We start from the raw sequence: 22,373 nt of genomic DNA on the forward strand, positions 1-22,373 counted from the left end.
ACTCTGTTGCCACGAGGTTAAATTGGCTGACCTGCTGTTGGGGGTTATGCAGTCGACCCCTCCCCCTCCAGGACTGCGGTGGGCAAAAAAGTAGTCCCCCTGGAATCAGGCTGCCAGTGCTCACATCCGAGACTGCCAGGCGTCCGAGCCAAGAGAATAAACGGGCTCTAACTCCGATCGAGGGGAGTATGGAGTGACCCCCACTCTGAAGCCTGCACGGGTTTCCGTAACACGGAGCTCGTGCAGGTGGACAGCGAATGTAAAGAAGGCTGTGCACGATTTTTTTACTTCCGGTTTATTTCCGGGTATATTAAATAAAAGATTTGCAAGCATACGCCAGGACCCCTAATCTAACTACCTACTAATAACTACAGCTAACGCAAATGAAAAAGAAAATAAAACCAGTTCATATCTCGTCTCTTGCTTCTTCATCTGACTGATTTTCTGGACTGTTCAATGACTTGGTAGAGCCACAGTAGTAGCCATTGATTAGAGAAGCAGATGTGCTGATGAAGTCGGAAAGCTAGGCAGAAATAGTTTATCAGTTCTTCTAGCCTATTCAGGAAGGAATAAGACCTACTTGTTTTCAAGGGACTTCATTTGATTACATAAATCTTGCTTTCTTGCTTTGCTTCTAAGAAAAGGAAAATCAGTTTTAAGATCAAAGCATGCAAAAAGCTATACCAGCTTCCAATAGGGATTCCATCCAATCTAGTAACGTCATATTTTGGTCGACGGTAAACCAACGAGTGGCATAGGCGGTTGCAGCTAGCATCAGTGTATCCACACTCTTCCAGCACACAAATGATCGATGAATACAACTGAACAATTTCAACGTGTTGACGTTCCCTGGACAACCTGTGGTGTTCAAATGTTGAGAAGTAAATTTTGACACTTTGCTGATAGACGCCTCGTCGGTTGGTTCCGTATGAATAACTGAAATCAAATACCTCAATGGCGTCGTCGAGTTCGCTCTTCATGGAGGCCAAGCTGTCTTCCAGTTCTATAATCTTTTCTTTAGCCTCCTCGCGTTCTGCCTCCCTTTGGGAGATCTCCTTAGCTTGCTTGTGCAAGTGGCCTTCAATCACTTCTCGTTTCGTCGACTGGCCGCATGTAGGACAGGGAACCTTAGAATAGTCACACTGCAGCAAATGACTCTCTACAGCAATAAACAAGAAATTAGCGTCATTTGGAACCCCCTTTTTCTAAAACTATGCAACGTCAAAAAAGGAATTTAAAGAGACTTAATTAATTAATTATTTTTTACCGAGAGCGTCTTGCTTGACTATTGCCTTGCAGCCGTCGTGTCGCTTGGGACAGTAGATCTCGAGCGCGTTGATCATCTTTTTCAAAGCGACGACTCGCTGCAGCTGATTTTTTGCATTCGATAGCGGCCTTCGGGACAAGTGGGAGTTCGCTTCAGCCACGATTTGACGCAGCTCTTGCAGAACGAATGACCGCACGGCCAAGCAGATCGTGCAGCACAAGCTGTCGACGTTCAGGTTCTTCACGTATGCGTAAGACTGACTGTCGTCGCCACGAGCGCTAGCCTAGAGGATAGCGTCATGCAGTCGAGCAGTTTGAAGAATAGTTGTCTACCATAAGTCGAGAGGGAGTCGCACAAACGATAGAAGAAGAAAGAGAAGAAGGAATCCGTCTGTCTACAATACGGGACACTTTGTCACGTCGCCCACGCAACGAAGTCCGAGCGTTCTTAGAAAGAGTCTCTAAATCTCTTTCTGAGCTAGTTGTTATTTTTACAAATAAATCCTCCGTTTAAAATTAGGCCAACAGCACAATTTTTTGTTCTTTTTTCCGAAAAATCAATGAGCAAAAAATTCATTTTCGCATCTCAAGCGAAAACGTAGCGAATTTATTACGTCATAACACTACTAGATGAAAAAAACCATAGCTTCGGTTTTGGGTGAGAAAGGGCTAATTACGCGAGAATAAGAGGAACGCCCACCTTCGTTTAGCCTCCTAAGAGCTAAGTTGCGCTTTAAGCGCTCGATAACCTAGTCTAGCTACATCTACAGAAGCTTTCGAGTTACTGTCGAAGAAGCGAAACTAAAGATTCGAGGCAGGAGAGCTATTTTCCGCCTATCGAATTGGACTTAAAATGGCGGCGGTCACATGCTTGTGACGTCATTGTACACAGACGAATATTTGCGGCTTGTAGCGCGCTATGACGAAAGGGCGTGACGATTCAAATACCACAGTACAAAAAATTACAATTAACTAGAGAATGATGGCCCGGTGTTCACCGTGTTGCCATCATGCAGAGCCTCCCACCGCTTACCGTACGAGAGTGCATACCATAGTGTGACGTCATAATTTTTATGTTGTCACATATTCACGTGGTCCTTACAGCCGTTAGCTACTACAGCTCACTCCTACGTACATACTGTAAATACTTGCATGATTGCAATGTTTTCCTAATTAGGCGCTTTTCTGACGTAGTGTATTTGATAATGTGCTCTGTATTCTGTATTTGAGGGCAGGGCGGACTTTCAAACGCGCATGCTCTGCTAACAATGGCCAATGGGCCAATAGCGCGACTGTGTGTATTCTATTAAGACCCACCCACAGAAAATGGCCTCGGATAAGGTCAATTCGAACCGGATAAGCTCATACTTTCGCATATCCAGACTTCAATAAATTTTCTTTCATATGAGATCCACGCGTTTTTTTTTCGAGAGGACGTCAATTGAGTACTACGCGTCGGAAGTTGGGCTGCATGCCATTCTCAGATAGTAGAGATAACGAAGTCTGCTACATTTATGTACGCTTTGCGCTTACGCGTAGCGATCGGAGCCTCGATACATTCAAAAAAACGGCTCTAACGGTCGATAAAATGCATTTCAGCTGACCTTGATCCGCGCAGACGCCTGCTCGATTGACTCGCTCTCAGCTGTCTTACGCTATGCAAACTGATCTCCCATGCTTTTACTCCGACCTTCCTGGCACTCGTGCTCGTCGCCTGTGCTTTGGGAGGACCACGTCCTTTTCGGGACGAAGAAGTCGCGAATGCGGATTCGTAGACGACGTCGCTCTTTGCCTAGAGCACTACAGGATCGCTAAAGGTACATCCAATAAATGCTGCGTTCTTTTCGATTCTGCTAGGTGCCGTGGTTCCCTACGCGCTTGTCCCGAGCGCCTCTTCGCCGTTCTCGACGACATCGTTGGTCAGCCCGCCGCGTTCCTCTGTCGAAGCCATTTAGAGACCATCGATTCTATGGAACAAGTCACCGCCCATCCCTTGTATCGCCCGCCTGCGAAACGCTCGGCGATTGAGTCTCAGGCTGAAGTTCGCGTCATATAGCGGCAGTATAATATGCGCCGACTATAAAGTTTGTCTATATAGAATTTACCTGAAGCCGAAGAACCGGGGGCAGGAACCCAGAGAGAATCTGAAGTCATATTTACTCGTATATATATGTACATTTAGGAATTCTATCGTTCTCACTAGTAGAACTTGCTCGAAACCATGCAGGAGCAACTTTTCGCGGCGTCTGTCCAATTGCAGCAGCTAATGTTTGAGAGAGACGCATTCCAGGAAGAGGCCGCGGCTGCCAAGTCTTATCTCGGTGCAGATATACCTTAATTTGTAACATCGCGAGATAGCCTTGATTTAGCGACGCTGAAACACGACGTAACAAACCTTACAAGCAATCTGGAAATGGCTGAAGCAGAAAACGGTAAATTCTGTTTTATTGCCTGCACTCACTTGGAGCAGTTGGAAAATTCAGATCGTCTGACAAGCCAGCTTACGGCAGCCAGCAATGAAGCGTCGACCCTAAAGATAGAAAACGAAAAATTAAAAAAAGGGGTTGTTTAGCTAGCTAGCTCTTCTGCGTTTTTCAAATACATTTGAATAAATTTTAGAATCGTTTCCGGAACTGATAAAGTCTTTTCAAGAAGCGTATCGACTGCACGTTCCTGAGCGCGGAAAGCTCTATAATGCTGACGAAATGGAGTCTTTTTGCGAGACGAATTCACCAGGGCTGTTCAATATTATTGAAAAATCGATAAAAAGCCATTACTCCGCCACTGTAGACTCAGAAAGAAGAACAGGCCTTCGGCGCAGTCGAGTGGTCGGAGAACTTCATCGATTAGCCTACCTTAGAAATCAAGTACGTAAATTAGTGACTCACCTATATTTAACCATGCAAACTACCTTCCTCAGCAAAATACAACATTTGCTAGTGATGTCGGTCTTCATTTGTCGCTGTCTGGCTGTTCTGAAGCGGCTTTAGAGTGCGGAAGACGCCTGGGAATATGTGACCATCCAACAACTATTCATCGAAGAAAACTATCAAGCGCCAACAGGCCGCTGGTATTCGTTTCTAAACTTTCTGAAATAAAATTATATGCCCAAGGGCACCTTTTCTAGGTAAACGATCGGCTGGACGAAGCTGGAAAAGACGGGCATTTGGCAGTGCTGATTGTGGACGACTTTCACAGCGTTCATACAATTCCACGTCCAACATCTGCAGAGACATCAAAAGCGCTCCACTTTGCAACAGCAATAATTGATGTTCATTCTACCTTGGAAAGTCTTCCTCTTCAAAGCGCTTCAATCCATTTCTATCCGGAAGACACGTCCTGCAGAGGAGGAATAGCAATCAGCCATCTTACTAATTTCTTCTCTGAGCGCTTCTCCGCAGTTCTAGCTTCAACTTGGTTGGCGGATTTACCATCGTCGTTTAGACAACTTGATACAGACAACATATACAAGTCTTTGGAAAATCAGAGGTTCATTTTATTCTAGTTATTTAGCTCAATTTACTCATTTTAAAATCACCGCTGTAGATGCTACGTAACTCCAAACCAAAAGGATCTTGACAGCTTAAAAAGCTGCTGCCTTCTAAGCGAACAGGAGCAACAGCTCAAGTCCTTGAGAAATTATAAAGACGTTATTGAAAATGTTCTTGAATTGTATCCAGCCTTAAAAATGTAAGACTATAGACAAGCAACACTGGTTACAAATAAAAAATCTTTTAGGTACCTGAGCCAATGCATTTTGCCTGCCGCTGGAGATTATCCAACATTTTATTTTCTAAAAAAACTTATTGCTCAGGTAATGTACAAAACAATTGAGATAATACGGCTTAACACTGCAAATTTTAGTGCAAAGATGAAAGATCACCTATTGTTTCCCTCCTCCCTATGTTGGGACCATTTCACATTTTCCTTAATGCAATGGAAAATCTTTTTTCCCTTCACTACCCCATCTTCTCAGGTTAGCAAACTTTTTGCTCAGAATCTAAGCCTAACATTACACTCAACTTTAGATTTGTACAAACATCTATTTGGGAGAAGGAAAATGTTACCACGAAAACCAAGATTCCACCGAATGGCAACGCTAATTGCTTGCCTCTTCGGAGGTTGGCTTACCGTGAGAGACGACGTTCTCGGAATCTTCGGCGTTTGCAAAGATACGGAGTTTCTAGCAATGAGACAATTACTGGACGAGCTTCTGCCTCTTGTGTTCTACTACTACAGCACAATACACCGAGGATGTCGCTACTCATTGTGGCAGAATGCAACTCTACATCTGGCTATTATGTTCATTGTGCAACAGCGACACAATTACAACAAAGCGATGTTAGGTGTAATTAGCGATAACATTTACCGGGAGGCAGTTATACCTGAGTGGAAGACGACGTTCTCTTCCTATATGAATGTATTCTCTGAGAAAAAAGTCGAGACATTTCATTCGCTGCTGCGAATGCAGTGCCCGTCGTGGTCATCAGCAGAGCAGATTATTGAATTCGCTCAAGTCATCAGTGCGAACGGTTTTGATCACGAATTTTCATCAAATTTTCTAACTGATCCGCCTAAAAAAAACGAACAAGCAAAGCGTCACTATTCTGGCCGGAAAATCTGCAGAGTACCTAGTGACAAAATTCGAGGAGCTGCAGGCGAAATTCCCTCCCAAGACTTCCTCTGCGATTTCAAAGACTGTACCCAGGATGACGACACCGTTGTTTTGCTCAGCTGTGGGCACTCATTTCATGATGCGTGCTTGCATGAAAACGGGTGCCGCTACTGCCAGCCTTACATACTAGATTGTATAAAGAGACTTGCAAAAGCATTCAATAAGAGCATCTCTGCAGAAGCAGATGAAGAGGAAGAACAGCCAGGCGGCGAGCAAGACAACGATGAAGAAGAAGACGCTGCAGAAGAGCAAGCGGAGTGGTACACGACCGCTGAATTTAGACAGAATTTGTCTGCGCGACTGAAAGACCTGCCTCCGTCTGCCTTGAGGCCTGAATTCGTTTCGGCGAGACAGAAGGATCGCATAAGGGAAGAGCGAAGAGCACAGGCGGCATCTGACCACAGCTACTCCTTCTCTTAATTATTTTCTGAGGAGCTGGCCACAGTAAGTATTGGGTCACCTTTGCGCAAAATTGAAAATGATTTTATTGAAGGCTATTTAGGTACATCTGCGTCTCCTCGCTTGTAATCAAGTCACCTTTGCAAGCATTAAATAATAGGCTTACCTCACATCTGAAAGCCCGGCTTTTCTAAAAGCCGCTAATAGAGTCGAGAAAGGGGCCCCTTACACCAAAGCAATTTGTTCTTCATTCTTACTCTGCCTAGGAAACGAAATTATATGAATGGCTCTTTCAGTAGTTCAAAATGCGTCCCTAGAACTTTCCGCAGCTACGAGAGTTTGGGTGGCGATTCCAACTTTTCGTCTGCTAAACGAAACGCGGAATCGATGAACCAGAAGCTCCCAAAATGAAGTCCCATCACCTTTCCGACTCTCAGAAATTCTCAATTCGAACGCGAAAAGGGTGAATCGGCGACGTTATAGAACGCTACAATCCGCGAAGTACCCCTAGCAACGGAGCATGCGCGTTTGAAAGTCCGCCCTGCCCGTATTTGAGGGGGACCTATGCATGTGTACGGGTCATATTTCCTGTTACCCGTACACGCGTACATACCCACGCACTGTACGGCATGAGTGGATACTTTTGATTGTGACGTCAGAGCGTGACAATCAAAACTGTCGTTTCGGTTTCTCAGGGCATTTATAACACGGAAAATAGCACAGATCAATTGGAAATAAGGGTTTCTAAGCATTTTTTCCGTTTATGAAAGAAAAAACGCTTTATTCGCGTCGTAAATCGCCTTTTTCGGGTCACCGTTTCGAGCCCTATGTCGCGCATGCGCTGTACGAAAAAACGGGTTTTATGTTACGTCACAATACCGAGCGTGACGAACAGACATACATACAGACAGACAGACAGACAGACAGACACTTCCGGCCCTAAGATCACGTTTGAGAGAGCCTCCCTCCGCCGTTATACGGGCTCCACCCGTACAACTCTGGTGGTCGGCTCCATTATCCAATTCACTCTGATCTAATAGTTCAATTGCACTGGGTGGGAAAACGTCCCGTAGCGTATATATAGACACGTCGTCTCCGCTACGCGTAACTATCCATACTAGAGAATGATGGCCCGGTGTTCACCGTGTTGCCATCATGCAGAGCCTCCCACCGCTTACCGTACGCGAGTGCATAACATAGTGTGACGTCATAGTTTTTATGCTGTCACATATTCACGTTGTCATTACAGCCGTTAGCTACTACTAGTACAGCTCAGTCCTACCTGCATACTGTAAATACAGTACTTGCATGATTGCTGTGTTTTCCTAATTAGGCGCTTTTCTGACGTACAGTACAGTGCGTGCCAGCATAAATGGCCACAAAATGTGCGCTAAGATCACTGTAGATCACTCGCTGCAAGACATACAGTGTCACTGTGTGTCAACGAAAATCACTCTAATGCCTATTTTAAACAGGGATGTCAGTTTGATTTTTGTGGGACGTACACTCCCAAAGATTTAAATTTTTTGCAAGTTTAGCGCGCGCTAATAAAAAGTTTCTGAAATGGCAAATTTTGTAAAGGAAAGAACATTTTCAAATTCGCCGATAATAAATTTCTAAACAATGCACGTGAGAAGCCATTTATAGAGTGAGTTTCTTTCTAACTTGATCCCTAACGGAAAAAAATGCATTTCTATTTACGTCACGTGACATCCGTTTCTTTCCACCGAATTACTGTATTGAAAATCAAAGATAATGAAGTTTTAGAAAATGGTATAAAGTGACAGATAAGTTTATGAAAGCCGTCATATGTTGTTTGAAACTGGAAAAAAACGAACTTTTCTGTGTCTTAGCAAAACGTATAGAAACGTTGTCTGCGGTGAAATCAAAACCGTTTTCTTACAAAATAGACGTAAATAGAAATGCTAGACTTCATTGGAAATCCTTGATGTGACGATCAAACGTCAAAACTACGCCAAATGTAAACTACGCTCTGAATTCCTCGCGCGCTACTAAAAGTCCCGTTTGGCCATTTATGCTGGCACGCACTGCACTGTATTTGATAATGTGCTCTGTATTTGAGGAGGACCTATGCATGTGTACGGGAAGTGTACGGGTCATATTTCCTGTTACCCGTACACGCGTACATACCCACCCATATACTGTACATGTGACTGGATACTTTTGATTGTGACGTCAGAGCGTGACAATAAAAACTGTTGTTTCGGTTTCTCAGCGCATTTATAACACGGAAAATAGCACAGATCAATTGGAAATAAGGGTTTCTAAGCATTTTTTTCGTTTCTGAAAGAAAAAACGCTTTATTCGCGCCGTAAATCGCCTTTTTCGGGTCACCGTTTTCGGCCCTATATATTCCGGCAAGTGGTGTACGTACTCCGCCGGAGGGCGATGTATATATTCCGGCAAGTGGTGTACGTACTCCGCCGGCAGGCGATGAATATAATCCGGCAAGCGGTGTACGTACTCCGCCGGCAGGCGATGTATATATTCCGGCAGGCGTTTACGTACTCCACCGGCAGGCGGTGTATATATTCCGGAAAGCGGTGTATATATTCCGGAAAGCAGCGTAGGTACTCCGCCGGAAGGCGGTGTATATATACCGGCAGGCGTGTAAGTACTCTGCCAGAGGGCGGTGTATATATTCCGGCAAGCGGTGTATATATTCCTGCAGGCGTGTACGTACTCCGCCGGCAGGCGGTGTATAGATACCGGCAGGCGTGTACGTACTCAGCCGGCACGGCTACAACGACTACAACGGCTAAAACGGTGTATATACTCCGGAAGGCAGTGTACGTACTCCGCCGGCTGGCGGTGTATACATTCCGGCAGGCGGTGCATATATTCCGGCAAGTGGTGTAAGTACTCCGCCGGCAGGCGGTGTATATATTCCGGCAAGAGGTGTACGTACTCCGCCGGCAGGCGGTGTATATATTCCGGCAAGTGGTGTACGTACTCCGCCGGAGGGCGATGTATATTCCGGTAAGTGGTGTACGTATACTCCGCCGGCCGGCGACGTATATATTCCGGCAAGTGGTGTACGTACTCCGCCGGCAGGCGATGTATATATTCCAGCAAGTCGTCTACGTATACTCCGCCGGCAGGCGGCGTAAATATTTCGGCAAGTTGTGTATGTATACTCAGCCGGCAGGCTATGTATATATTCCGGTAAGTGGTGTACGTATACTCCGCCGGCCAACGACGTATATATTCCGACAAGTGGTGTACGTACTCCGCCGGCAGGCGGTGTATATATTCCGGAGAGTTGTGTACGTACTCCGCCGGCTGGCGGTGTATTAATTCCGGCAAGAGGTGTATATATTCCGGCAGGCGATCTATATATTCCGGCAAGTGATGTACGTACTCCGCCGACATGCGATGTATATATTCCGGCAAGTGGAGTATGTACTCCGCCGGCACGCGATGTATATATTCCGGCAAGTGGTGTACGTACTCCGCCGGCAGGCGTTGTATATATTCCGGGAAGCGGTGTACGTATACTCAGCCGGCAGGCGATGTATATATTCCGGCAAGTGGTGCACGTATACTCCGCCGGCAGGCGGTAAATATATTCCGGCAAGTGATGTACGTACTCCGCCGGCATGCGATGTATATATTCCGGCAAGTGGAGTATGTACTCCGCCGGCACGCGATGTATATATTCCGGCAAGTGGTGTACGTACTCCGCTGGCAGGCGGTGTATACATTCCGGAAGGCGGTGCATATATTCCGGCAGGTGGTGTACGTCCTCTCAAGGAAGGAGATGCCGTTTTCATCGTGGATCGCCAGGAACATGGCAGAGTTATCAAACGAGCACCCTTTCCCAGAAGTTACTACATAGCTACCTGGCACTATTCGTCGCAATCGTGGAAAATTGGTTATCGCATCTGAGAGTCCGGAAGCAGATAGCGACGACGAAGATATCTCTGTAGGATTGCCGGATGAACCTGAGCTACCAGGTCAAGCTGTTCCTGAACCTGTGGCGGAGGCCGATGAGCCCGCACAGGCCGTTCAACCTGTTCCAGCTGCACAACCTGTTCCAGTTGCTCCGCAAGCTGCCTTGACCACTAGAAGTGAAAGAGAAGTCCGTCCACATAATCGATATGGACAGAATTGATCGGGATGTGATGGACTCTAAAATAGATGTCATTCCCGGACATGTTATCCGGAAGTATATGTCTCACATGAGCATGTCTTGTAGTCACCTGTATATATATATTAATACAGTTCAGTTGAGCTAGAACCCACGACTACTGTACCCAGTCGTTCTCCTCACTGTCAAGGTGAGCGCGGAACATGGCAATCCAATATTCTACAACGATCGAATTCTCGCAGAAGGAGACGCAAGAGAAATTGGCCAGGCTCTTGACGAATTTTTGCTCTCCTACTGTACAGCCTTCTAACGAGGCCATACGCGGATTGCATGCCTATAGCTAATGGGTCAAGTGCGGTAAGTCTTGCGTTTCTGGTTTGCAACTACGGTGCTCTTTCGCCATCCGAAACGCTTCGTCGAGTATCTCCTCGAGTGTCGAATCAAGAAGTGAGGAAGATAAGGTTTAGGGAGGATATCTTCTTGTCGCATCTTTGAGCTTTTTTAGGATTGTACAACTTTTAGTCGTCTTTCCGAAGAACACAGCAATTAACTTAAAATTTGCCATCTTGGTCAATACAGTGCACGTCGACTAAAGATCACATGCAAATTTATGTGAAACGCTTACGTCACAGTGAAAACCCTCAGTTCTTGTCTTTGGTGTAGTATCAATACTTGCAGTCTGACTGAATGACACCGCTTGACGACTGTACTGACATTGAATGGAGGAGGTACAGTGTAGGCCAAGGCGGTTCTGAAATAGTCCTCGTGTTGCAATACGGTGCCATTGTGACGCAATAGTGTAGGAAATGAAAGTGGTCATTGCGTTGGTTTTTCTTCTCCTGCACGAGTGCTGGTCAAAAGAGAAGTGGTCTTCGCGTAAATTTCCTTCTTTCATTCCTTTGGTTAATTAATAATGCTGTTTAGAGTGGCCCTACGAGTTGTCAAAAATGAAAGTTACTTTAGAAAAGTCCAAGTTTTCAATTCAAAATCGGTTTAAAAAAGTGGCGTGCTCTTTCTGGATTAAAATTATGACGCCACATATACGCAAAGAACTTTATCCAGAGCGATTCTTCTATCTTCATCCTAAAACCAGTATGGTGTATTACAGTTCCGGAGATGTTACGTTTTACAAAGAAAAAGGCTACCATGTCTCCGCAGTTTTTAAAATTGCCTACTTGCCACAGGATTTCAATCGCCAGTACAGATGCTTTCTTAAGGTTCGTTTGCCTTATAAAATAATCCGCCGACGCGTTTCACGAAAATACAGTGCACGCCACCATAAATTTCCACTTAGCAACTAGCGCGCGTTTTTCGTCGCGAAATGAAGGTCTCGCCATCGGCGGCACTTTTCGCGCTACTATGAGTTTAGGAGATTGTTTCTCCTAACAGCGTTTGTTCTTTCGGGTCTACTGAAGCCGCAGGTTTAGAGAAAAAATTGCTTTCGCGATGCCACGCCCAAACCCGCGTTTTGCTGACTAATTGCGTGTCCGGTAAAAATCGCTTAAGACTGCGGATATACTGGAGAAAATTTCTAAACTTTTCATTGAATGAAATGTTTCGGAAATTTTCTGGTTTTCTCAAAAACGACCGTACCTACGCTCCTTTTCGTGCGTTTTTCTCGATAACGGCACTATAAATTTTTTATTTCAAAATTTTAGGAGGTAACTGAAAGGCAATTTTAAAATCTCATTGATAGACATTGACGAAGAAATGCTTTTTTGTGAAAATATTTCGTCTCGAATGATTAGAGCGATGCTACCCTAACGCGCGCACGGCTAGCAACAAAGAAATATTTTCTTTTACCACGATAGTATGACTGTGACGTAACAATCACTTGACCCATTTTACCAAATTGCGCGAAGATCATGTGAACGAACACTGATCCGTGATTGGCTAATAGCACAAATTCTTCTTTTTAGGCGAAAGAGTTTCACAATCACATTTATATTACCTCCTAAACAATTTAATGGCGCTTTGGTTACCTTAGCAGGGCTTTTTTGTAAAGGGGTAGGGGACTTTGAAAATTGGAAATTTATGGTGGCGTGCACTGTACTTCAAGCAAAGTGGTTCTTTTATGTTGCAATCCAAAGGTTTGGTGATATAGCGTTATAACGCGCACTTGGGGTTTATATGCTTTAGCAGACCTGGTACGGCGCAAAAGACTAGTGTCACTTGTTGGACGGTGCGACCAGTAATTGGTTTTTGAATCTTTTAGCAAACGCAAGTTTTAGAAAGCAAAAAGTGTACCATGGCGTGGGATCCAAGGCTTCGGTTATACGCATTGGCTCCGACTTTCAACGCTTTAAGTTTTTTGCAAAGGCAGCTTTTTCCCGCTAATCTATCCAGTTTGGGAATTTTATAGAAATTTGCAAGGATTAAAAAACAAGAGACAAAGAGCAAACTTGCCCGATGACGTACATGTTGTCTCAACTCCTTCCGCGTCTAAACTTACTATTAAAAAATTGTCAACTACTATTGCAGGATGGTATGGATGTGTATGGCACCGTGAGACGCAACCTATGTTTAGAGAGAAATTGAATGCTGAAGTGCAACTATTACCAGTCGGTTAGTACAGAAAGAGAAATAGTTTACTCTTTATTAAATTTTCTGCGTACATCTGGATACTAAAAACTAACAAATTGTAGCTAAAGAAAAACGATGTCAAATTGAAGTCAACCTCTAATATTAAATGTACATTGTAAACGTTTGATACTTCTGATTTAGCTATAAATAGGTTAAATTTGCAGAAAGTGAATTTACTACTTGTACTAAAATGTGCGTCTATTTTAGACGATGACTCGTGCAGCGTTGCCTATCAAGTTTTGAAAAAGCGTCCATGTCATTCTGCAGCGTACTGTATTGATAAGGTGTTTAGCCACGAGTGTTATTGCCAAGAAGGATACACGGGTGACGGCTTAGATTACTGCGATGGTACGTAGTACAGCACCATGTATTTTTTATATGATTGTGCTAAAGATATTGACGAGTGCATTATGAGTTTGAACCGATGCGACTTACATGCAAGCTGTATAAACACGCAAGGCAGCTATAAATGCTCTTGTGATCATGGCTATCACGGAGACGGCTGGAAGTGCAGTCTTTCGGATTTTGATTACAACGTGAAGATCCCAATTCAAATCGAAAACACCAAAGTAATCAGCGGGCCTCCTAAACTCAGAGAACAAAAATATGACAAGAACCTAACAACTCGTGCAATAAAAGAAAAAACTGGTATTCTTAATTATTCTTTTTTATCTTTAATTAAAGTTACTGCATTCATTAGAATTACCAAAAACGGCTTTAAAAGTATCATTAGCGTTTGGAACGTTAGGGACTCTTTTCCTAATTGGACTAGGGTTAGGAGCGTAAAATGCACTAAAAAGATCTGAGACAAAGAATTGGAAGCAATAAAACAGATTATGCGTGCGTTCTAAAAGAAAATACCTGACATCAAAGACGCTTCAAAATAATAAAAATTGCATTATCTTCATATACCATGTAGTTCGTCCTACAGTAATTCTTTCTGCATGCTAGGTACAATTTGGTCCTTGCTTCTTTATTAATAATACGCTTTATGAATGCAAACTAAACTGCGTTTTCTGTGCAGCGTTCTGTTTTTAGCGACTTGCTGCACGTTTCTGAGTTTCAATTTTTTCACGTGCGGACGTTAAAAAACCGTCAAACCCTTCTGCATAGCTTGCTGATGGGTTGCCCAACTTATAACTGTTGAAAATATTTTTGGCGTAAAAAAATAAGATTTCATGATATTTACACTCCAGTTTTGGCCGCAGCCCAGACTTTGATGCTTTCTTCTCCTAACTCGAAAAAAACAGTATGAACTCTTGGGACGGTAACGCTTATTGTGTGGCCCTACGTAAACAATGATAATTGCATTTTGGAGAATTTTTTACCTTGCGGACAAGATTTCCATTAAGAGTTGGGCTTTTTTTAGAACACTCAAGCAATTTTTGGGACAACGCAAAGCCATCGAGATGAAAATAAGGGCCTTGCGGTGAATTGAAAAGATAGCTAGTAGTTTTGCGCCAAAGATTTTTAAGTCGCTCTTTATCTTTAAAAGACGAGTAATAGAGCAAATTAAGAAATTATTTAAGGCTGTACCCTTTGCAATTAGTTCAGTAGCTTTGAAAAGGTGTTCTAAAACCAAAAATACTGTTACAAAATAAGTTTCTTTACTTTACAAACTTTTAATCTTTTGTGTGCTTCTGATTCTTTTCGTGATTTTGAAAAGAAGTACACTGCATGAAACTAGAATGATAGCTCCCACTATGCCTACTCCTATAAGACTTTTCTCTCCAGATTTATTGCGCCATCTTCCGTAACCTATACAAAGTCAAACGTCTGGCTTAAAATCACTTCTTTGAACTTAATAGCTACGCCAACTGTTACTTTTGTTTAGTAAGTTTACGTTGCCGCTTAGTTGCAGTTTTTCAGATAAAATTAGTTGCAGGTTATTGCAAAGATAATGCGGTCGACGAGCCCAGACTTCAACGAAGCACTGTCTTTTTCCGTTCGTTGCTGCACTACAAAAAAAGACTTACTGCACTTAGAATCTGCATCAATTGCATTACGTTGAAAAACAAGCCACGATTTCCGGGTGAACTTTCGGTTGGCTTAAATGCGGAAATAGTTCTAGCGTTCTATTTGGTTGATCAAAGTTCTTGAGACTGACGCAAGAAATGTGATTGTTGCAAACTAATTGAATTTTGGCAATAGCTTGTAACTTCAAAGACCAAGAACAGTGTCTTATCAGCCTATTTATTACTTTCAACCAGTTTACCTGTCCACTATTAAGAGTAACCACGAACTGAAGAATTTCAATAAGATTTTTTTTGAAAGTTGTTTCGATTTTTTTTGTTAGGGAAGTTTTTGAAGAAGGCAAGACAACATTTTTTACAGCAATTTTTAGATCAGGTTCCTTGTCTTCTATACCAAACGCAGTTAGTTAGCTAAGGAAAGACAATTACGCATCTTACTCAGTTCGCACGGTGGCAGAAAACTTCCTGAATAAGAAGATATTTTTATTCTGCAAGTTCCCATGGTTTTGCCCGACTTTGTAAACATGGGTTGAAGAGCTACTGACGCTCGAAAGCGGCAAATTTGTGTTACTTTTGAAAAGCTCTTTAGATGAATAGAATGCAATTGAAAGGAAAATTTTTTGCTGCTTCCCTAAATTAAAATTAGATAAGCCGTATTAATTTAAATGTACTTTTAAAATAAGTAATAGACTTGCTAGAATAATGCTAAAATTTAAACAACAGGTTATTATTTTATAGATGCAGTAAAATGTAATTTTTACTGGAGGTAAAGACAGCTTGTAAGTCTTAACATGAGGTAAAAACGCTGGACAATTAGCTCTGGCAACGAAGATTCCTTCTCCCTAATCAGAAATATTTTTGGTAAATAATTTAGGACAATATAAAACACGCTTACTTCACCAGTATTTGCCAACTGCACTTTCACACTTGCTTGGCTTGGCGCGCGCTTTGATGAGTTAAACTGCCACACAAGGCATGGATCTGGTAGCTCTTTTTCGCCTTTTTTTAAAACGTTTTCTTCAACGCTTAGCCAATCGTCCAAATTGAAATATATATAAGGTTCCTATTTGGTATTAATTAATTATTTGCCTGCTGACTATTCTTAAGGTGATTGCTAAGGAAGTCATACAAGAAGCTTGATATCTTTTAGCCGAAAACCAACAAGTTGCGTGGGTTGCAGTTGTCTGAATCGTAGGTTCATCAATGCCATTCCCTTTCGTAGGATTCGTAGCCTGATTTGTGAACTTTCTTTAACACCGTTTCGCTTTGCATCACCTAAACAGAATAATAATGATATTAGAAAAAAAACGGTATGCAATTACTGCGCAGTCTTTCATCTTTATATGGAGGCTCATGTTTACTATAAGAGAATAGAAGAGTTTCTTTGACACAAGAACCTTAGACCAAGCAACAAATCTGTTAAAGTTTTTCCTAAATTTTTTCATATTCAAGGTACCAATAATGTCAGAGCACGTAGTCCTTTGGCGAAAGACTTTGTTGCTAACGAAAAACCCACCGCATTTATCTTTTAGGTAGTACTTGGTTTTCGGATAAGTAGCGTGCTTGTGTCTCACAAAAAACTTGAACCACCGCTTTTCTTTGAACGGTTTTGGATGTGGAATAACCAAAATACGTGGAAAAATTATGGCTTTTGTTATGTATGTAGGATTACTAAAAAAGGATTTTGGAAAATGACAGAGAGAAGAATTGCATACTTTCGGAAATTTTTGTCTCGCAACCGATGTGTAATATCGATTTTTTTTCCTAACAAAAATTAGGAACAGTAATTCATACTGCAATAGTTTTTTGCCTTTAATAATTGCTGCAACGTATAGATTTCTTTTGATTTTGAAATGTCGTATCGGAAGGAAACCAATGTGCGCGTTTCTTTTACCGTGTTGAATGTAGTGGTAGAGCGGTCTTGTGCACTCTGGACAGAACAGCATTCTTGAAGTGCAGGGTTGGCACTTCAGGTCAGTAACATTTTCCACTTGCCATGCAGCGGAGACGTGTACATAGCCAAACTTTTTGCCTGATTTTTCGAGTAACTACAGAACATCTTGAGTAAAAGTAAATTTAAGGTAATTTTTCTTACAATTTGGGCAATTCCGCAATAGTGCAATGGGTTTGTTTTTCCTAAGCGATGCTGTGAAAAGCAACGTTTTGTACATGCAAAACCTGTTTTCGTTTCTAACCATTATTGTTGTGTATAAAGTGGCACGGCCTATAATTCGATTTGTATGATTTTCAACAATAAAACCATCTAATGTTTTGTATTTTGCAGCTAAATGAAATGTAGAACTTTTCACTCTTCCGCGATAAGGTTTAACTAAACAACGCATATTCATTTAGGTCAAGGTGTTTTGCACTAGTACCTCGAAAATTATTTGGATTTGGAAGAAGTTTTACTTGTTGTTTTAAAGATTTTTTGATTTTGAAAGAGCTGGTCTTGCTGTTGTACGGAAGATAAATGCATCCAAATTTGTGGTCTTTGACGTTTACTGATTCCAAATTTAAGTTTTTAGTGAATTTCTTTCTTCTGGGTAGCCTGCTGTAAGTTTCCTTTTGATCTCGAATAAAGAAGTATTTTACTAGTGCAGTTACTATCATTTCTAAAAAAAACATGCTAATGTGCATTAAAAGTGTCTTAATTTACCATTGCTCTTTATTGCCAATGAAAATCTCATATTAGTAGTGTAGTTTTTTCCATTGATTGTAACTGTTTGCAAGTTGATGTCATAAAATGCTTTTCCTTTGCTACCAAAAATAAAAAGAGTTGCTTCAGCCTAAATAAAATAAATGCGTTAGTAAATCTTAGTCTGCTATTGCTTTCCTAACAATTAATTTTTTTGATAAGGCATCTTTCTGCCAAACAAACTTTGCTGTAACGCGAAGCTTTTGCTTGGTTAAATCTTTAGTTGAAATTGCTGTGTTTGCATTGGACGCACACTGAAAATAAAAGGGATGGTATTTTCTCAAGACTTTCATTTTTGAACGAAGACCACACAAGCCGACTTGTCTGATACTTTTTCTCCTTTGGACATACCAGTAGCCAATAGTTTTCGCCATCATCGGAACTTTTGTGGAAATAGAATGAACAAAATTGTCAACCATGTCAATTGTTACCAGCCTTAGACGCACATAAATATAACTTTGTGCGCTTATGTTATTACGCTTACTCAATGTCTTTCATTTTTTTTCGTAGCCATCTGATTGTGCTTTGGTAGAACTCCCACACAAATATAAGTCTGCTGCCTCCTTCAGCAATAAGACGGAATTTGGAGAACTTTTCGTCGTTGTAAATTGTTAAAATTCTATAACGCCCAAGCTTATGAACATTCGATTTTCGGCGAAACACTAGCTGCAGCAGAACCGAAGAAGCTTTTTCTCCGTACATTTTCTTGCTCTTCAGCGTTCTCTCAGATATTTTCTTTTCAATGCTAACAGTCTTTCCAGCAGAATTTTGCAAATAAACGTCTTCAGAAAAGTTCATTGACACTGAAAAGCGCTTTTGAAAAGAAACAAAGCTGCCTGGCTTTGGAGAAACTCGCTGTGGGTAAGGAGGACAAAGGAGACTCCGGTTTAAATCAAATTTAGACAGTATCAGCGTAAAACGTTTCATTTGTTGAGAAAGCCGCTTGTGACACATAAAGCTTTCCAGAGGCATGCGCACAAAGGAACTCTGTCACAATGGGTCCTCTAGCTGCCCCTCTAGCTGGCTGACTCGCCGGCTGACTCTCGGCTGGACGCAAATAAACAATTACGCTCTACAGGTCACGCGAGCGGATTTATAAGAGTAGATCCTGATCGAGTGAAAGTTGTATCGCAACGGCAAATTCGCTCTAAAACGTGATCGGCCAAATGTCTGCTGACGTCACAATCACACTTGGACCGATCGCAGGTGCCTTTAATGTCACACTTTCTCGTTCCCGAACACCAGGGCGCGCCCGGGCTCTCAAACGTGATCGGGCTTGATCGTGCAAAATATATTCCGGCAAATGGTGTACGTACTCCGCCGGCAGGCGATGTATATATTCCGGCAAGTGGTGCACGTATACTCAGCCGGCAGGCGATGTATATATTCCTGCAAGAGGTGTACGTATACTCAGCCGGCAGGCGATGTACATATTCCGTCAAGTGGTGTACGTACTCCGCCGGCAGGCGGTCTATATATTCCGGCAAGCGGTGTACGTACTCCGCCGGAGGGCGATGTATATACTCCGGCAAGTGGTGTACGTACTCCGCCGGCAGGAGGTGTATATATTCGGCAAGTGGTGTACGTACTCCGCCGGTAGGCGATGTATATATTCCGTCAAGAGGTGTATATATTCCGGCAAGTGGTGTATGTACTCCGCCGGTAGGCGATGTATATACTCCGGCAAGTGGTGTACGTACTCCGCCGGCAGGCGGTGTATATATTCGGCAAGTGGTGTACGTACTCCGCCGGCAGGCGGTGTATATATTCCGGTAAGAGGTGTACGTACTCCGCCGAAAAGCGATGTATATATTCCGGCAAGTGGTGAACGTACTCCGCCGGTAGGCGGTGTATATATTCCTGCAAGAGGTGTACGTATACTCAGCCGGCAGGCGATGTACATATTCCGTCAAGTGGTGTACGTACTCCGCCGGCAGGCGGTCTATATATTCCGGCAAGCGGTGTACGTACTCCGCCGGCAGGCGATGAATATATTCCGGCAGGCGGTGCATATATTCCAGCAAGTGGTGTACGTACTCCGCCGGCAGGCGATGTATAAATTCCGGAGTGTTGTGTACGTACTCCGCAGGCTGGCGGTGTATTAATTCCGGCAAGAGGTGTATATATTCCGGCATGCGATCTATATATTCCGGCAAGTGATGTACGTACTCCGCCGGCATGCGATGTATATATTCCGGCAAGTGGTGTACGTACTCCGCCCACAGGCGATGTATATATTCCGGCAAGTGGTGTACGTACTCCGCTGGCAGGCGGTGTATAAATTCCGGAAGACGGTGCATATATTCCGGCAAGTGGTGTACGTACTCCGCCGGCAGGCGATGTATATATTCCAGCAAGTCGTCTACGTATACTCCGCGGGCAGGCGGTGTAAATATTCCGACAAGTTGTGTACGTATACTCAGCCGGCAGGCTATGTATATATTCCGGCAAGTGGTGTACGTACTCCGCCGGCAGGCGGTGTATATATTACGGCAAGTGGTGTACGTACTTCACCGGCAGGCGGTGTATATATTCCGGCAGGCGGTGCATATATTCCAGCAAGTGTTGTACGTACTCCGCCGGCAGGCGGTGTATATATTCCGACAAGTGGTGTACGTACTCCGCCGGCAGGCGGTGTATATATTCCGGCAGGCGGTGTACGTACTCCGCCGGCAGGCGGTGTATATATTACGGCAAGTGGTGTACGTACTCCACCGGCAGGCGGTGTATATATTCCGGCAAGAGGTGTATATATTCTGGCAAGAGGTGTAAGCACTACGCCGGGTCACAGGCTAAGCCAAAACGTACTTTGGGACAATTCAACTTACGGGTTAACCGTGTGGTTAAGGGTGATTCGTTTCGTGGGGGTCATGTGGGGAAATTAACATAGGTATAGTGGCTAGGAGATGAACCGTTCATTCATGCCATGTGCCTCTATAGAAACTGACGTTTTCGCGGTTTTGGGCGACTCGTGTATGGTTTCGCCTGTGTGTTTGTTGGAATGAGCGGGAGGAGAGCATTTCAGCGCAGGAGGTCATACATGTATGTCTTGGTTTTGGTGCATCCGGGTTGCACAGGTATTTTCGTTCGTCGTTTGACGGGATAACGCGCGACATCGAAGGTCGAATGACCTTTCTACACGGGTAAGAGAGGATGACGATTGTTGCGCGAGCGGTTCTGGGGCCCCTGTACGCGTGCGAGGGATTTCTTAGTCGATGCGCGCCCTTGGCGAGCGTTCGCTGTCGTTCGAATGGGTCCTGTTGCGTCTAGACGGGCTTCTTATCGTTGCGCGATCGAGTTCTGAGCATGTTCTGAGGCTCCGTTGCGCACGGGAATTTTTCGTACCGGCGATCGCTGTGTTTTTCGAGGCCTTTCAGTCCTATTTTGGGTTTCATGTGTCTTTAGGCGTGTTTTTGTCGTAATTAAGGTGGGTTTTTGCCCCGATTTAGACTGTTATGTTGTGTTGTTGGGAAAAAGAGTTTCGAGGTGATCATGGGAGGAGAAAGGGTAGGTAAGCTAGAAGAGCTTTGCCACCATTCGTTCAAGTAAGGGGGTCATTATTGTGGGTGGAATCATGCACTGAGCTTAGCAATTTTTTTAAGAACCACCTTGCTCGACACGTCACAAGCAGGTAAGATCCTTATCTGTATAATTTAATTTGAATGCCTTTTTTAATTTTTAATTTTTTATAGTCTCGACGACCTGGCTGCTTTCATAATACGAGTCGATGCGGGATTGGCCAAAGAGGTCGAAGACGGCGACTACGACGGTCTCGTTGCCGTTATCGGGCATTTGATGGCCGTCAAAGATCGCACACCGAACACGGACAACATGTTCGAACCGCTCAAGCAAACGATCGATCTTCTGAAGACGTACGAACAGGAGATGTCCGACCAGGTGCACACGCTCCTCGAAGAGCTGTGACCGATCGATGGACGGACCTGAAAAAAGTGGCGGCGACAGCGAAGCCAGTCGTCGCGCCACTCCAAGCGAACGAAGTGGCGATCATTCGAAAGAAGTGCTCTTCGTTCGACGTGAAGCAGCACGAGTTCCGAGAGCTCTTTCGACGAACCGCGCCGCTTGCGTACAATTCGTCGAACGCGTACGCGCGTCTCGATCGGCTGCACGTCGAAGTCGCCGCGCTCGAACGCGAAATGGGCGCCCTACACGAATCGGCGTCGCCGTTCGAGGTAAACACGCCCGACTATCGGCAACTGAAAGCGTGCCGTCGACGCGAAGTCGGTCAACTGAAGCAACTGTGGGACGTCGTCAAATTGGTTCACAGTTCGATCGAGGAGTGGAAGACGACGCTGTGGCGACAGGTCAAGGTCGAAACGATGGACATCGATTTGAAGAAATTCGTCAAGGACATTCGCGCTCTTGACAAGGAGATGCGCGCTTGGGACGCGTTCAGTGGCGTCGATTCGACCGTTAACGATCAGAAGAATATCCGTCTGGCAGTGGACAAGAACAGCTCGTACCTATCTCTCACCGAGCTGGCGTTTAGAGATATGAAGTGGTTCGGGTTAGTGAAAACGCCACTCATATCCATGACGTTCAGTATGACGTTCAGTATGACGTCAGGGGTTCCGTCCGATCTTTTAGCGCGCGTCTGGGGAAACGAAAAATGGACGAATCTCGCCGACGGAGTCTGACGTCATTTGGGCCACT

The 22,373-nt window shown here is 43.8% G+C and overlaps 3 protein-coding genes and 3 long non-coding RNA genes across 8 annotated transcripts; 3 read left to right on the plus strand and 3 right to left on the minus strand.

Annotated features, from left to right (window-relative positions):
* Positions 1–294: 294 nt before the first annotated feature.
* Positions 295–1,692, minus strand: LOC136188041 (uncharacterized). Of its 2 annotated transcripts, none has more exons than XR_010670091.1 (6): positions 1,600–1,692; positions 1,268–1,550; positions 951–1,159; positions 685–899; positions 581–634; positions 295–523 (listed from the first exon to the last, which is right to left on the minus strand). XR_010670091.1 is itself a non-coding variant. In XM_065975766.1 (6 exons), exons 1-5 carry the CDS (start codon positions 1,600–1,602, stop codon positions 597–599), a joined length of 747 nt encoding a protein of 248 aa, XP_065831838.1. In that variant the 5' UTR covers positions 1,603–1,692; the 3' UTR covers positions 295–523; positions 581–596. The 2 variants fall into 2 exon arrangements, 1 of the variants encoding a protein (XP_065831838.1); XM_065975766.1 differs by having other exon boundaries at positions 685–858; positions 911–1,159.
* Positions 1,693–2,892: 1,200 nt separating this feature from the next.
* Positions 2,893–3,827, plus strand: LOC136188312 (uncharacterized). Its single transcript, XR_010670198.1, has 5 exons — positions 2,893–3,307; positions 3,365–3,415; positions 3,473–3,587; positions 3,636–3,698; positions 3,750–3,827. It is a non-coding gene; the product is annotated as an uncharacterized lncRNA (long non-coding RNA).
* Positions 3,828–6,402: 2,575 nt separating this feature from the next.
* LOC136188311 (uncharacterized) lies at positions 6,403–6,849 on the minus strand. The gene is made up of 2 exons (XR_010670197.1): positions 6,763–6,849; positions 6,403–6,704 (listed from the first exon to the last, which is right to left on the minus strand). It is a non-coding gene; the product is annotated as an uncharacterized lncRNA (long non-coding RNA).
* A 5,840-nt stretch (positions 6,850–12,689) lies between these two features.
* On the plus strand, positions 12,690–13,673 carry LOC136188310 (uncharacterized). Its single transcript, XR_010670196.1, has 3 exons — positions 12,690–13,016; positions 13,242–13,382; positions 13,428–13,673. It is a non-coding gene; the product is annotated as an uncharacterized lncRNA (long non-coding RNA).
* A 327-nt stretch (positions 13,674–14,000) lies between these two features.
* On the minus strand, positions 14,001–18,636 carry LOC136188023 (uncharacterized). 2 transcript variants are annotated; one of them, XM_065975754.1, is made up of 23 exons: positions 18,187–18,636; positions 17,846–18,137; positions 17,664–17,793; positions 17,383–17,619; positions 17,203–17,336; positions 17,103–17,153; positions 16,818–17,055; positions 16,723–16,771; positions 16,464–16,678; positions 16,330–16,404; positions 16,137–16,282; positions 15,903–16,070; positions 15,769–15,849; positions 15,579–15,638; positions 15,446–15,521; positions 15,250–15,395; positions 15,041–15,192; positions 14,859–14,992; positions 14,655–14,792; positions 14,571–14,606; positions 14,363–14,520; positions 14,224–14,321; positions 14,001–14,174 (listed from the first exon to the last, which is right to left on the minus strand). In XM_065975754.1, the coding sequence occupies exons 1-23, from the start codon at positions 18,627–18,629 to the stop codon at positions 14,069–14,071; spliced, it is 3,363 nt and encodes a 1,120-aa protein (XP_065831826.1). In that variant the 5' UTR covers positions 18,630–18,636; the 3' UTR covers positions 14,001–14,068. The 2 variants fall into 2 exon arrangements, with proteins under 2 accessions (XP_065831826.1, XP_065831825.1); XM_065975753.1 differs by having other exon boundaries at positions 15,446–15,638.
* Positions 18,637–20,855: 2,219 nt separating this feature from the next.
* Positions 20,856–22,357, plus strand: LOC136188507 (dynein beta chain, ciliary-like). Its single transcript, XM_065976244.1, has 4 exons — positions 20,856–20,930; positions 21,152–21,209; positions 21,305–21,333; positions 21,395–22,357. Exons 1-4 carry the CDS (start codon positions 20,856–20,858, stop codon positions 22,355–22,357), a joined length of 1,125 nt encoding a protein of 374 aa, XP_065832316.1.
* The last annotated feature ends 16 nt before the right edge of the window (positions 22,358–22,373 follow it).

Source organism: Oscarella lobularis, chromosome 6 (assembly GCF_947507565.1).
Source record: "Oscarella lobularis chromosome 6, ooOscLobu1.1, whole genome shotgun sequence".
NCBI lineage: Eukaryota > Metazoa > Porifera > Homoscleromorpha > Homosclerophorida > Oscarellidae > Oscarella > Oscarella lobularis.

Excerpts from the sequence above, each read along its gene's own strand:
- LOC136188041 (XM_065975766.1), bottom strand. Across the intron at positions 1,160-1,267 it reads AGTCAAGCAAGACGCTCTCG|AGAGTCATTTGCTGCAGTGT; the intron begins GTAAAAAATAAT and ends TTATTGCTGTAG. Across the intron at positions 635-684 it reads GGAATCCCTATTGGAAGCTG|AAGCAAAGCAAGAAAGCAAG; the intron begins GTATAGCTTTTT and ends TCCTTTTCTTAG.
- LOC136188507 (XM_065976244.1), top strand. The coding sequence starts at position 20,856 with ATGACGATTGTTGCGCGAGCGGTTCTGGGGCCCCTGTACGCGTGCGAG. Across the intron at positions 20,931-21,151 it reads TTAGTCGATGCGCGCCCTTG|ACTGTTATGTTGTGTTGTTG; the intron begins GCGAGCGTTCGC and ends GCCCCGATTTAG. Across the intron at positions 21,210-21,304 it reads TGATCATGGGAGGAGAAAGG|AACCACCTTGCTCGACACGT; the intron begins GTAGGTAAGCTA and ends AATTTTTTTAAG.
- LOC136188023 (XM_065975753.1), bottom strand. The coding sequence starts at position 18,629 with ATGAAACGTTTTACGCTGATACTGTCTAAATTTGATTTAAACCGGAGT. Across the intron at positions 17,056-17,102 it reads ATTGCGGAATTGCCCAAATT|TTACTCGAAAAATCAGGCAA; the intron begins GTAAGAAAAATT and ends GATGTTCTGTAG. Across the intron at positions 15,850-15,902 it reads AGTTGGCAAATACTGGTGAA|GGAGAAGGAATCTTCGTTGC; the intron begins GTAAGCGTGTTT and ends ATTTCTGATTAG.